Genomic DNA, 14496 nt, shown 5'->3' with positions numbered 1-14496 from the left:
AACACAGCTTCTTCTGGCTTTGCCTGTGGGACGAGGGCTTAGTGCAGCTGCTTTACCCTGCTGGTGAGAAACTCCTGTGAGACTACATCAAATTTATGATGTAGCTGGCTAACCACTCTTAAGTTCAGTTTGTTTTGATGTTTGTGTTGTTTTCTTGGAAAGCTAGCCATGTTCCTGTCAGGATTGCCACTGATAGTACACTATGCTAACGGAAGGCTACAAGGGACCAGACTGTGTGCTAGCAGCACTTGCTGTGCGCTTCAGTACTTTGATGTGATGTGCTGGTTTTATTTGTTTATATATATATTAATTTGTCCCTTAGTTGTGTAGCACATCTCTTAAGTCAACCGTTAAACTGATACTTTGGATGTGTTAAGCATGTATTTTTACTGAGAGGTAATTCTGAGGTATTTTTTAGATATGGACACACACACAACTAAATACAATTTGTCTTCTGCATGCACTTGGCTCAGCATGTGGTTTTTGTTTCCTGTGCAGTACTTTGGAAATGTCATCAAACTATCTCTGGTTGTTTGCTTCAAATCTGTGTATTAAAATTCACTTCTCTTAGGGACTCAAATTTCCCTATCGTACCTTTTAATGGCACTGGACAAATCCTAGCTCGCAGTGTCATGGGGCTCTGTATCAGCACTGGTGTATATAAGTGCATTATTAAGACGTGAGTGGTTGGTGATATGTTCCACTGTGAGAAAGAGGGATGTCCTGACATTGACATTTGCAGTGGCAAAATATGAAAAGCTACAATGGATATATGTATGAGAGAGCTGTGGAGTCTCTCACTCACTTGGCTAGTGAGGGATTTCTCTGCCATCCTTCAGACAGGGGTGCATTTGAGAGCTGGATTAGCTGGCATCCTTACTTCGTGCTCTTAAATTGTGTATTGGTAGTTACTCTAGGCATTACGTGGAAGTGTTAAGATTGCATAAAGTACATCCGTGCTTATGCTGATAATTGGAATAAATCTCTATCTAATATCTTGCCAGAAAATTCTGAGAGTCTTGCATTGGTGCCTCATATATTTGCTGCTGGCTTGATGGTCATTTATGCCTAAGGGTTTGTTGTGAATTTATCAATATTTTTGCATGACAGGTCACAGTAATGAAAGGCAGTAGTAGGAATAAGGATCACTCAACAGAAGGTGAAGGAACTGGGAAGCGACCAAAAAGGAAGTGTCTTCAGTGGCATCCCCTGCTTGCCAAGAAACTCCTTGACTTCTCTGAAGAGGAAGAAGAGGAAGAAGAAGAGGAAGATATTGATAAGGTAGATTTAATTGGATGCTTTGACCCAAGATGGTTAATGGTGGATCAGAGTCTCCCTAGCTATGTTTTTTATTTTGTGTTGTCTTGTTCTCTTCTGTGAAGAAACACAGCCAATAAAAAGTGATGCGATGCGGTGCCCATAAGGCTGTAAGGCAGGTAGTGACACAAGAGAGTGAGTTTTTAATCATGCCTTGAAAATAATGGACGAATTTTTGTAGACTGGAATAGTTTTATCTGCTTTGTTTTAATAATGTGTTGTACATTCTAATCTTGATTGCTCAAAGTGAGTTTTTGATGTTCTTTTTTTTTTTAATTGCTTTTTTTTAGACATGACGTTGGCTTGTGCTTGGTATCTACTTCTAGTGGCTCTGAAAAGCATACCAAAAATAAAAGTTTTCATTCTTCTTTGTTAAAGATTAAAACTACAAAGATTAAAAGGGAAAAAGAAGGAAAAAGCTGTCTGCAATTTTTGCTATCTTTGCATGTGAAATTCAGCTTATCCTTCAGAGTACTGAGTGCACACTGTCTCTGGTTTGGCACTTGGTATTTTGGTACTGTTCAGTGACACAGACCTTACCCTTTTTTAGTGCCATGTGGCACCTCACTCTTTTCCAGTTAGACTCATTCTCTGTAACAAGAAGTGGGAACTGTTTATGCAGATGTGATGATTCCATCATGTAGATGGCATTCATACCTGTATTTCCTTGTTGCCTTCCTAAGGCAGGAATGAAAGGTTAATGTTGAGGAGACTGCCTTGAGACGTACACTGAGAGGGTGACCTTGACAAGGATAAGCAAGAGCTTGATTCTCTGATAGTGCTTTCTGTTGATCTTACAGGTCCTTTCACAACACTGTCTGAAATAGCAGCATTGCAGTTAGGTAGGAGGTGGTTTTCTGTCTCATGCAGTAGGTTCTGTGGTTCATCCCTTGTAGGAATGATACGCTGGCCTGTAGGTAGAGAAAACACATTTTGGCAGTGTACTCTGTTGAGATTTGCTCTCTGCCTCTGCTGGGCAGCTTTGTGGTGGCTGCACTGCTGTGCTGCTCACAGGCTGAGCAGTGACCAGCAGGAGATGGGGAAACAATGGGCAAACTAACTGTTACCTGTTCCTCCTTGTGTGCTCTGTAGTTGCAAACATAAATAATCAAGGTCCAAGGTAGCTCTGCTTGCCTCATCCCACTGAGATGATTTCTAGGTTGTCAGAAGGAGAGTAGGAAGGATCTTGTCCCTCCAGCCCCTTTAGGACTGTTAGCAGAGAATGGTCCTCAGCTTAGAAATTTTTCCACTTGGATGTCAGCCTTAAGTCTTGCAGAGAGCATAAATGAACCTGGGACCATCAGGTGAGGAGGTTTGATGTGGAACTCTGCACTGTCTGGATGGAATGGATGGCCTTTGGAGACAGCTGTGTGCATCCATGTGCCTCTCCCTCACTCCCATGCAGCGCACGCAGTCTCAGTCTTGTGCGAAATGCGGATAACTGCGCTTACGCCCCTTCCCTTTTGGTTCTGCCAGGTGCCGCTCCTTGGCCCTGATGGTTTAGAGCAGGATGCTGATGAGACTGAAGATGACGAGTCCTCAGAGCAACGAGCTCGCCGACCAATGAATGCGTTTCTCTTGTTCTGCAAACGCCACCGCTCTCTTGTGCGGAAAGAACACCCTCGCCTCGATAATCGTGGCGCAACCAAGATCTTGGCAGATTGGTGGTCTGTTCTAGATCCAAAAGAAAAACAGAAATACACTGACATGGCCAAGGAGGTATGTTCTGTCTGAATGGTGGATGTAAAGGGAGTTCATTACGTATTGTCTTCTTTTTCTCTGTGTATTAAATGTTTTCTGTGGGATCTTTCTCTTCCCTCTGTTCCTCAGGTTCACCATGGGGTTATGGTGCCCAGAGCAGCTGCTGTTCTTGCTTTAATTCACTTGGTCCTTTGGACCAGAATGGAAAGCAGTTGGTCTGTGTATACAATCTAACCTGGTTCTGGTAGTCATTGCTGTAATTATATGCACTTTGTAATTGTATGGCCTGATAATTTCTGCAGTACAAGCATTAGCACAAGGATAGTGGCCATTGTAAACAGTAGCATACAGTTCCATGTCAGCTGACTAGTGATACTTAGCTGTGCATTCTCTGTCGGTGATGCCAGCTACTGGTGGACCAAACCATGGCACAGTCAAGAAATGTAGTCCCTTTTTACCTTTGATGCTAATGAATTAAAAAATTACTAGTGTTTCTTGAAGTACATTCCCCATTAACCAGTTTCTGATGAAGCAAGATTTGGTGAGCCCAATACCAAGTCAGAGAGCAGTGCCTAATCAGAGTCCGTTGACAAGAAACAGGGAAAGTCCATTAACAAGAGCAAGGAAAGGAGATTTATCCCTGTATTTCACAAAGTATCTTTATGTCGACTTAAAATTCAAATGAGCCTTTTTAAGAAATAGCTTTCTTGATAAGCTGTTGCCAAGAAGGCTGTGGTTATTGATAGTAGAGTGAGAAAAATACAGCCAATTACTTAGGCTGATAACCTGACCCCAAAACAGATCCCTGTGACTACCTGTATGATACAGGTTGTGGGTAACCTTTGCATTCAATCTGAATAAAAATAAAGGAACAGCAGTGAGAAGGAAAAATACCTCTCTTGTTTATTGAGTATGCTAGCATACTGTGGGAAGTGTAGATAACTGTGAAATGATTGATATTACCCATGCCTGCCCTGAGATCTGAAGATGTCTACTACTGTTGCTGTAAGGCTATAAGGTCTGATTGCTCAGTAACTCATGTGAGCACGGGAAGGTCCACAAGAAAAACAAAGTGTTTAGCATGGCAGGTCCTTTTTTAAGCAGGGTCTGTAGGACCTCTGTAGTTTCTCATCTGTGGCGCAGTATAGAAACATTTGAGTCTCAGCTTTTTTCAGCCATTCCAGTTTCATTCTGCATTCCCGCTTACGAATTAGTGATATTTCTCTAAATGTCTGGAGAAAGGACAATTAGAAGATGCAGTACAGATGCAGAGAAAGGAAAGATGAGAATAAAGAAATAATTTTTGGAAGAAACAAACCCAATGCGAATGTTTTTCATAGCCTTTTGTCTTGCTGAAGGAAACTTGCTCATTAAGAAGGAAAATAATTGCAGAACTTCTGTATGAAGTGACAGATCTGAAACTATTAATCATTGTTCTTGCAGTGATTTTTTTTGGCATGAAGAACAAATTGAATATTCAGTGTCAAAGCAGAACAATAAATCTTAAGTTGTTTACATCATTATAAGTAGAACTAAGACTGAGAACTAGAAGAGAGATAGCATGTAATTTTTATTCTTTAAACAGTGTAGTTGCAGCTAGAATGTGCTGTTGAATCCATTTGGGCCTTCTTCACAAGCCTATTCTGTGTGCATGGATTGGTCCTTTTATTGTAACACTTGGTTTTCACAGAACCACAGAATGGTTGGTGTTGGAAAGGGGGGCCTCTGGAGATTGTCTTGTCCAACCCACTGCTCAAGCAGGTTCACATAGAGCAGGTTGAACAGGTTCACCTGTAGGTAGGCTTACTGCTGAGACTGTCAAAAAGAGATTAATGTCAGTTGTAGTGAGAACCACCTGTTGGTACTTTGCTTTTTCCTAAAGAGAATTTATTTAAAAATCAAGATGAGTATCTTTGAAAGAAGATAAAAATGCCATTGTACCAATGGTCTTCTGTTTGACTACCTGTATAAGCTTACTGAGATTTAAGATACAGTGAGTAATCTTCTGTTGCTTAAATGTAGCTTTTCAGTGTCCTTTGACTTCTGCTGCACAGCCTGTAGCCACTGCCCTGAGAGGACACACATCTCCCAGGGAACCCTCTGTCATATCCGCTATCCCTACAATGTGTCTTGTATACCCTGAGCATCCAAACCATTCCTGCAGAGATACATGTGGGCCTTACAGAAGTGGTCCCTCCTGCAGTGGCTACAGTCCCTGCTGCTCTTCTAAAGTCTCTAGAATGTTTTTTATACCGCTCATTGCTATAGCTCCCAAAATCATTTAGGTTAGATCATGTGCCATGCAAGAAGCTTTCAGTTTCTTCCCTGCTTATTACTAGCAGTGATATTACCTCAGCAGTATGCACGTAAAGGCAGTTTTGTATTTACTTACATATGTCTTAGCTGTATGCAAGATGTATCATTTTGGGAGATAGTGAGGCACCCAAACTTTTTGCTGGCTGGAATTAGGAGAAGTTTCCTAGTAGATGGACATCTGTCCCTGACTCCCTGAGAGGCTCATCAGGTCTCTAGTTCATTCAGGCACTGTGGAAAATCCTGTTGTGTACTTGTCTGCGCCTTGGGGTACCTTCATTATCTGGAAAAACTGGCCCCATACTCCCTCTATTTTCCATCTTGTGGTTACTGGTCTCTTGTAGCAACAACTGCCCTGGAGACCTGGTGCTGCCTCTGCAGAGCTTGATGTCTGCTGGTGTTACTTTATGAGTAGGCTTTCTATTTCCATCCTGCAGACTTCCTAGATCACCTTAAATTTGAGTTTCACTGTCTGGGATATAAGCCCAGTAGCTGATACATACTCAAAAAGGAACCAGAAGTGTTGCTGTATGTTTTAGCATTTTTCTTCACTGAGAGAAATGAATCTGGCCACTCATAAATGTACACCAGCATTTTTATTCACTTCAGTAATAAGGGTAGTGGTTCTTCTGTTAATTCTTACAGGACTTTCTGGGAGTGTTCAGCTGCCTTAGAAAGTATCTGGTGAAATTGTTACTGGTCAAGCCCTATTCTCTTGCTAGAAGACACTTCGTTTTTAAATATGTCTTTGCACCAGCAAGATCCAGGCAGTCAGGATTGTTTTCTGTAGGGAGCAGTCTGGTAAATGTGATTAGACATTGGAGTAGACTGCCCCAGAAGGTGGTGAAGTCACCAGAGCTGAAGATGTTTAAGGAAAGACTGGACATGGCTCTGTGTGCCATGTTGTAGTTGGCAAGGTGTGTTGGTCTGTAGGCTGAACTCGGTGATCTCAAGGTCTTCCCCAGCCTCAGTGATGGTGTGATCCTGCTGCCATTGCGGCCGAGCTGCACACTTCTCCTTGCTGGTCCTCTGCCAGTGGTGTCTCCGGTCCAGTCAGCCAGACTGGGAGCTTGCTGGCCTTGTGGTGCCACTGCTTTGGCAGCTCCTGAGGGTAGGAGGGGACAAATGTCCTGGCTTGCTGGCTGGAGTTTGGCAAGTCCACTGGCTGACGTATGGACTATAACATGTGTAATGCACACCCTGCATCCTTCAGGAGTGAAAAATGGAGTGTTGTATTTTCTGGGGAATTTTTTTTAATGGTAAGTCTCTGGGATTCATGTGACATTTAATAGCATACATTTAAAATTAAATACATGCTAACAGCTAGCCTGAGGTGTAGCTGAAATCCACTTGTGAGCTCCTGTTCCTACCACAAATAGAGGAAGCAAATCTTTTTTTATTTGGTGATGAAAGCAGCTTGGGGAGTTTTAACCTCAGTTCTGAAGGGGTACTGGTCTTGCTGCATCACATAGCATTCTCCAGGCTTTCACAAAACAGAAATAAGGCATCAAACCAATCCCACAAATGCGTCTTGTTCTATTTCTTACCTGAAACTTCAGAACGTGACCCTGCTGGGCAGTCCCTGCCGTTTGTTGTGGAAAGCAAGATAGTGTCTTTCATTCCAGGTTAGGTACTTATGTTTGAGTTGGGGTTTTTTGTAATTTTCTTTGGTTGGTTTGGTTTGCTTGTGTTTTGGGTTTTTTTTTAATCCATTTTAGACGTCTGCTTAGACTGGCTATGTTAAGTTGCTTTGCTGCGCAGTTGGTAAAAGGGAGGAAAGCAGTAGATTACACTGTTGTCTTTGACCTTTTCTTGTTAGTTTGTAGCTCATTTAATTTATCTTCTCATGACCTGGTAGGCAAAATCTATCTATTTGTTTTAGGCCTTGGTCTAGTAGTCACAAAAGTCAATACTGAAAGGGTTTTTAAGATTTGGATGAGGCTCCTGTATGCATTTATATAAAGTACTTCTTGGCCGTTGTTTGACTTTTTAAATTTTCTCTTTTTTTATCTTATATGTTGAAACGGAATGGTTCCAATGAGTTGTCCTCCCTCAGTTTGCTCTTTTGCCTTCAGAAACTGCAGTTAATGTTCACTTCTTGGCTTTGCAGAGAAAAAAAAGATGTTAATAGACCAGCTCACTTGAATTACTCTTGTTGAAAACTGATTAAAAGCTTATTGCAGCCTCGTCTCACAAATGGTTTGCGTCCTAGTTCTCGTTTGATGGGCAGCCTGTCGGTTTGTCAAATTACTCAATAGAATAATTCAATTACTCAAAGCAGCATTGCTGATATGAAGAGCTTATGTAGCTAGTGACTCTGTGCTTTTCACTCTGCAGGCTGGAAACATGATTTGTGAGTGGGCTGTGGCTTTAACAATGGAAGGCGAAGCTGCTTTGTCGTGTATTTCCTTTCCTCCTCTTCCCTTACCCTCCCCTTCCTATCCCTTCCCTCTGCCAGGCTATTTTTGTGGTGTACTGAGCTCCCAAAGCAAACTGAGGGAAAGGGAAAAGGAGTGAGGCAGGCAGTGTCGCAGTCCTTACTTTGCAGATTTAATACATACCCTGTTCAGAAAATACAGCATGTATGTGGGTCAGTGATTCCTGCAGATTTTTATTATTTATAGCCATTTCTATAAATACAGGACTTCCCACAGCAGGGTTCACGCAGTGCTGTGTTTCTTGTAAACTGAAACGTTTTTATCTCTGCTACGGTCTGGAAGTAGCAAGTGCCAGCTCAAAGGTGAAGATAGAAATGAAGAAAGCAGTATATGTGCAATGGTGACCCTGCCACAAGGCAGGCTGTTCTTCAGCTGGGAAAACACTGTAGTGGCTCTAGCAGAGGACAAGGCTTTCAGTGCTATTCCTGTATTTGATGCCCAAGGGATGTTTTTTCCTCTCTTGTGTTTCTGTGCATGCATGTGCATGAAACACAGGTGCTTCTCTGTGCCATGACTGGGACTGATGTCAGCTGTGGGAATGTGCATCTGCCCTGTCATGTGCTTCCAAGCACAAAGCCACTCTTTTGGTCTTGTGCTGCCCCTGGGAGCTACCCAGTCGTGAAGGGGTGTTGGGTTCCTTCTCCCTGCCGTGAGCACTGGTACTGGCTGGGTAGGTTCCCACAGCAGCAAGTGCTGTATGCCCCTGTCAGTTGTTAGGCAAACATCTGCAGCTGGAATGTGTGGCATGTTCCTCTGATTTGGCAGTTCTCAACCTTGCATAGCAACACGTGTAAAATACTGAAATGTGGTCTTTCTGTTGCTGTTAACATTCAGAAATCTTGGTTTAATGTGGGCAGTAAAATTCTTGGAAAATTTTGGTGTTTTGTTTTGTGAATAAAATAGATCCTGGTCCTTTCCCCCCCCCCTTTCCCCCACTGCCCATGTGTAGTTGGCTTCCTTTGTTCTGCTGCCTCATACCAAAAACACAGCAAACAACTGAGATGTGTGCTGGGTGCTCAAGGCCAAAGAATGTTTTAAATGGTCACAGTTTGTTTTATGCAGCCATACAGCATGGTACATTTTGGAAAGAACACTGGTATGGTGTTATCACAAGATAGTGAATATGACAATACACTGGTTGTGATTTGTTTTTGGTGCCTGGTTTGAGAAAGCATATACTCATATTCTAAAATACAGAACTGTTTGAGAAGAATTAGTGCAAGACAAGGCATCGTGCTGCATTTATTGCTAAATGTATGTTTTTATTTAATTAAAACTAGAAGGTAAACCTGCAAAGAATTCAAGTATCTGTTTCTCAGAGCATGAGCATACAAGCACTGGGGAGCAGTTTGCAGGATCAGAGCTTCAGCCTGCTCTGGGTAATAGACTCTCAGGAGAGGAAAGAGAAAACCCACTTTTTTAGATACAACTCTCCTTAATACTTCTTCTTAGCAAATTGTGTTGGTGGTTGGACTCTTAAGCATGTGATTAAACTGTTAAAAAATCAAGATATTTAAGGATTAGTTACTGTATTAAATCCTCTTACATGAGTGTGCTCTGGTTGCTCTGTGTAGAGTATAATGTCAGGACTGATAATGTCTGTTTTCTTTTCTAGTACAAGGATGCATTTATGAAAGCAAACCCAGGATATAAGTGGTGCCCCACAACCAACAAACCTGTGAAAACCCAGGCATCTAGTGTTACGAACAGGAAAAAGCTATGGGCCATTGCATCAGACTCTGCAAAAGACTTACCGAGCCCAAGGAAAGTAACCAAAAGTGAAGAAATGCCACAGCTAAACTTTGGGATGGCAGGTGAGATTTCCATCCATGGTACTCAGCTGTAGCTCTGGGGATGTGGTATTGAAACTGATGTGAATGTGAAATGTGAATTGGGATACTTGGTTTTGTTTAGTACACATGGTACTGTAGTGTCCCAGATTAAGTTGCCAAAACTGTGGTTAAACCTCTGTGTAACAGTTGTCTAAAATTTTCCATAGTGCATGATTTATTTTCACGATATGAGGCACCCTAACTCTTACCCCATGTAGGACCCAGATTTGATTGATGTTTCAATTCCAGCTTGTCGGCTGTCAGAGACTTCCGTTCTCTGGTTAAAAAGGAAAGTGCTGATTGTGTGTGTTCTGTTTCTCTGTCATAGAATGCTGTACTCTTTTAAGTAATTTACTCTTTGCAAAAATAATTTATGGGTGTCTCAAGTTGGATATGATAATCTTGTAGATTAATGTACCAGTGGGGCTAACACTTTTGTATTTTCATCAAGGAAAGCATAATTTAATTTCACTTAAATGTGCTGTTTTGCCCATTATATCTTGGAGGAGCAAATTTGAAACTTCTCTAAACATTTGGAAAAAAAGAAAAAAAGAAAGAAATATATGAAGAAGTATAGGTGGAGTGCCTGAGCTGGTGAAAAGCAGATAATCTCTCACTGATATCCGTAAATAGCATAAGTGCTGTAATCTTGACCTTGAAATACAGGGACATTAATGTTAAATACTGGCAGCTTAAGAATCTAGCAGTCAAGGTAAAAAAAAAAAAAAAAAAAATTCCCTCACATTGTTTTTTCCTTTTGTTTCCCTTGGGGTTATTTGTGTTTTGGTGAGCTTTTTGTTTGTTCGTTTTGTTTTTTTGCTCGTTTAAAGTTTCAGATGCATCAGTAGTTATAAAATTAGAAACTTTGTCATATCCTACCTGGTTTATGTCAGGTGTGTATCAGATAGGACTTCTCTGCTTAGAGAGACTTGAGAGCTGAAGAGTAGAAAATGGTTTTATGGACCAAGTTTAAAAGAATGAAAAGGGATAAAGAGGCATGTATATCTTAGTACAGTTGTATGAAAATGCCTGTAATGAAATTTCTTCTGGCTCTTAAGGAACTGTGAAATGTGATCAAAATAAGTGTTTCATGCTGTATAGTTCTGGTGTATGGGAGAGCAGTTACAAAAATCACAAGCCCCTTCAGACCATTTGTTTTTGCTTTTAGAGGAGTCATTTCTGTTCTCCTTAAATATTTATTGACTTAACACAAAGAAAAGTAACAAACCTTAATCTACCTCTCATCCATCCCCCAGTGGTCCTGCTGGGCTATCCTAATGTCGAGTTTTTGAGCACAGAGGTCTTGAATCAACACCTGTCAGAGTAGGGTCAGAGAAATTAAGAATTAATTAGAAACTAATCCATTGTTCTGTCTATAGTGCCATTTATGTCTGAAGAAAGACCTTTAGTGGTACCTGTGATAGTTTGTTTGGTTTTTTTCCTGCAGGCTGAATTAATGAGCATAGTAATTCATGAGGATCTTGCTCCAATCCTCATGCCAGTGAAAGCTGGCAGTATCTTGGGTATAAGAATACCTTATAAAATAAAGACAGCTTCTGACAGAGATGTTAGCAGCATCCACATCATGACAAGTGTGCCATGCCAAATGGATTACTGCTGTGTCAGCTATATACCAGTTCATGTTAGATATGTTTATTGTGCTCCTCTCTGCTTGACTTCACATGATAGTTCAATTCAACTCTCGCTCTTTTACCCAGTACAATCTCTTTAAAATCCAGGCTGCATGCTAGCTGATGAACTGAAATGTAGCTGAACCACCTCAAAAGCACTTTTACCTTTGAAATGCCACTGTATTCACAATGCCACAAGATTCACTTGTATCTTCAAGGCAGGTAACTTCCTCAAGACAGGGTTTATACAAATCTAGAATCATGCCAGGAAATCTGTTTTGTTTGTTGGTCGTTGCTAATCATGTCTTGATTGCTTTTTGTGTATTACATTTGACTTTGGAAAATCTAATATGTAGACAATAAGATCTTACTTTGTTTTTGTAAGTCCCACACAAGCTGTTTCTGTCCTTTTTTTGGCTTTACAAGAATAGCCATGCCACATTTAAGTCTGTTATGCTGACCTACCATTATATCAAGTAGCTGAGGTATGGTACCAGCATTGGGCTTCTGACCTGCAGACTCAATAGTGGTGTCCTTGATCATCCAGCCTGGAAGCTGTAATTGAGCACGTTTTTCTCATTATATGGCTCACCTGTGTAGGATGGAGGGAAAAGAACACTGCTGTTTGCAAAAGCTTTGCCATACAAATGTGTGAGATTCTCAGTACTTGAATATTTTTGCTTCAGAAGAAAACCATCCATGCCAAAATGCTTTTTAGTGAGGCAAGGGCTGGAAGAAAGACACTTTTAGAGTAGACTATACCCCTATAGAAACACAGTTTCTGTTTTTCAGAAAGAAGGTCAATTATGCACCCAGGTAAAAGTTGGTTGAAGCTGGTTCCTGCTGGCCTCCTTCCTGCTTAGTGTTTCCTCAGTTTGTTGTTTCCTCTGACAGAGAAATGGCTGTGATGAACAAGCCAGCCTGCTGAATCTGTAACCAGCCCAGTACTAACAAAGTATGTCATTCCCAAACAGAGAGATGATTTTAAGTTTTGTCAATATTAAAAGCTGTTGAGAAAGTCACGAATCACCTGCCATTCTGCAAGTCAAAAGTGTGTGCTGTTTTCCCAGTACTGTTGATTTAAGAATAAATTCTTCTTCTTACCAGTAAGCTCCTAGTGCCAGAAGAGAAACATTATTGTGCTGAAAAGCCACTATAAGCATATGGCAGTGTTTGGTTAGGTACATTTTGTCTTCCCTTAGGTGAAGTTATTTTGTAATTGGAAACCTTAGTAGAAGGATTTTTGTTTTTATCATGAGCAGACATCTAAGCACCAGCCCTCTGCTATAGCTGCAGCATAAATGTTCAAGTTGTTTAAGCATCACATTAAACTTTCATTTCTAATTCATCTGTCATTTTTTTTCCTTCCTCCTAATTTTGATATTTGAATAAACAGTTTAAGTATTTGCTTACTTAGGGAGAAAAACAGTAAACCATACTTCTATCTTTGTTCTCTTATGATAAGCTACTTAATTGAAAGGCAGAAAGCCAAAACTACCAAGGAGATATTTAGAAGACAGGCAAGAATTTTACAGTCGTAAACTGGGTGTTCTTGAGATGGCAAAAGCTGGGGAGGGGGCAAAGGACCAACAGGTAACGAAAATAAAGCACAAAAGAGCAGCTGGGAGTCATCAGGGTGATGCAGGCATGAGAAAGTGCTATACTGCAATTTATCAGGCAAAGTGTTTTCAGGACCCCCCTCATCTGATGTGGTTGCACTGCTGGTCATCCGTATGCAAGAAAGACGAACTGCACCTGGGATAACTGCAGAGGAGAGCTATAGGAAGTGCTGAAATGATGGAAGGTGGATGTGCTTGATGACACTGGGAGATCTTGGCTTGTTTAGACCAAGAAAACAAGTGGAAGAAGAGCAGGAAAAACTCCTGTAAATGCAAAAAGGGGAGATACCATTTAGGGAAACAGTTACTAATCTTAGAGATGTGAGTACCAGAAAAACAAGTACTACCTGGCCTTGAGCATATTTAAGCTAAAACCTGGAAGAAAGCCCTTAATGCTTAGAAGATTTGAATCCTGCAAACATCTTCCAATACCAGCCAAGGTTTTACTCTTTAACGTGGGGCTCAGTAAGTTTATGAAGGGCCTGGAGATCTCTTCCCATCTCTCCTTCCTCCAAATCCACTGTCTGCTCAGGCATTATCTTTCAAGATATGTGTTCACTTTTCACTTCCTAATTGCTCTGATGTCCTCTGGTTTGAAGGTCTGAGTGGTTTCAGATCAACTGCTTGGATGGCAAAAAGTGCTGTTCCTGACAGGATCACTTCACTTATGAATTGTGTTTAGATACTTACTGGTCCTTCACATTTTCTGTTACTAGATCCTACACTTCTGGTAGTGTCTTGTCTCTTCATAGAAGTGTGGTTTTTTTTTCCCCCTTTTTAATTTAAAAAGGCAAACTTCTTCAAAAAAACTAAAACCTCCAAAATACGTGTGTTGTATGTGTTTATTGTGGTGAAGGAAAAGTTAATTCCAGTTAATTCCAGTTGAATATTGGGTTTGAAGCTAGGTGCTATTTAGGATGCCCGTTTAATACTATTTAATAATATGCCACTCTTCTATCCATGAGGTAGTGAATAAGCCTGGTTTATTTACATTGTTTTCCTCTGTTTCTATTTAATGCCCCTTTAAAAGCCTATTGGAAGAACTTTTCTTGGGAATCTCAGTGAGAGATGTTGTGTGCAGGAAAACTTTGGGCAGCATCTGTGGTATTGAATGGAACAGCATTCATGAGTATTCCCATAAATTGGACTGTTACCATCTGTAGCCCTAAACTCTTTGGAGGTTTACAGGTACAAGTTTGGCCCATGTCATCTGAAAAGATGAAAAAATTCCACTCACATTGTGGCTGTTGTATGAGACATTTGGCCACTATCTGTCTCCCAGTCTCTACATGACACTGTTAAATCAGGCGCCTGCATTGCTCCCAAGGCATTCTCCCAAAATCAGACAATTAGTCTTCATAGTGATGAAGAGCAACCACTGTTCTGAGTGGAAAAGCTACTCCATGAGTAATGCAATGTCAGAGTTTATTGCTTTCACTTCTTGTCATTTTCTGAGCTCCTGAGGTGCAGGAAGGCTAGAGGGGAAAAGCTGTCACTATTAAACACTTGGAGAAAGAACATTTATATCTCCATTTTACATTCTTCAATTATGTATCGTATTGGCAGGGCAACAAGTAGGCAGGCAGCTTGCCTGGCCAGTGCTTGTGCTGTTCTGGCTTCATGCTTCAGAGCTGTCAGGCTGGCA

General features: G+C 41.0%; 1 protein-coding gene across 14 annotated transcripts in view; it reads left to right on the top strand.

Moving 5' to 3' along the window:
- Window positions 1-14496, top strand: part of BBX (BBX high mobility group box domain containing) — a 137460-nt gene that overhangs the window by 75115 nt on the left and 47849 nt on the right. For 13 of the 14 annotated variants that reach the window (XM_041422391.1, XM_041422389.1, XM_041422381.1 and 10 more), the window contains 3 exons: window positions 1111-1281; window positions 2794-3036; window positions 9385-9583. In XM_041422391.1, the coding sequence (XP_041278325.1) occupies window positions 1111-1281; window positions 2794-3036; window positions 9385-9583 (613 nt within the window). The remainder of the gene's footprint in view (window positions 1-1110; window positions 1282-2793; window positions 3037-9384; window positions 9584-14496) is intronic. The other variant, XM_041422395.1, reaches the window with a different exon arrangement.

This window comes from Onychostruthus taczanowskii, unplaced genomic scaffold, assembly GCF_017590055.1.
Source record: "Onychostruthus taczanowskii isolate IOZ18803 unplaced genomic scaffold, ASM1759005v1 scaffold73, whole genome shotgun sequence".
NCBI classification, from domain to species: Eukaryota; Metazoa; Chordata; class Aves; order Passeriformes; family Passeridae; genus Onychostruthus; species Onychostruthus taczanowskii.
Note: the sequence above shows the minus strand (reverse complement) of the source record. Positions and strands in the feature narration are given on the sequence as shown.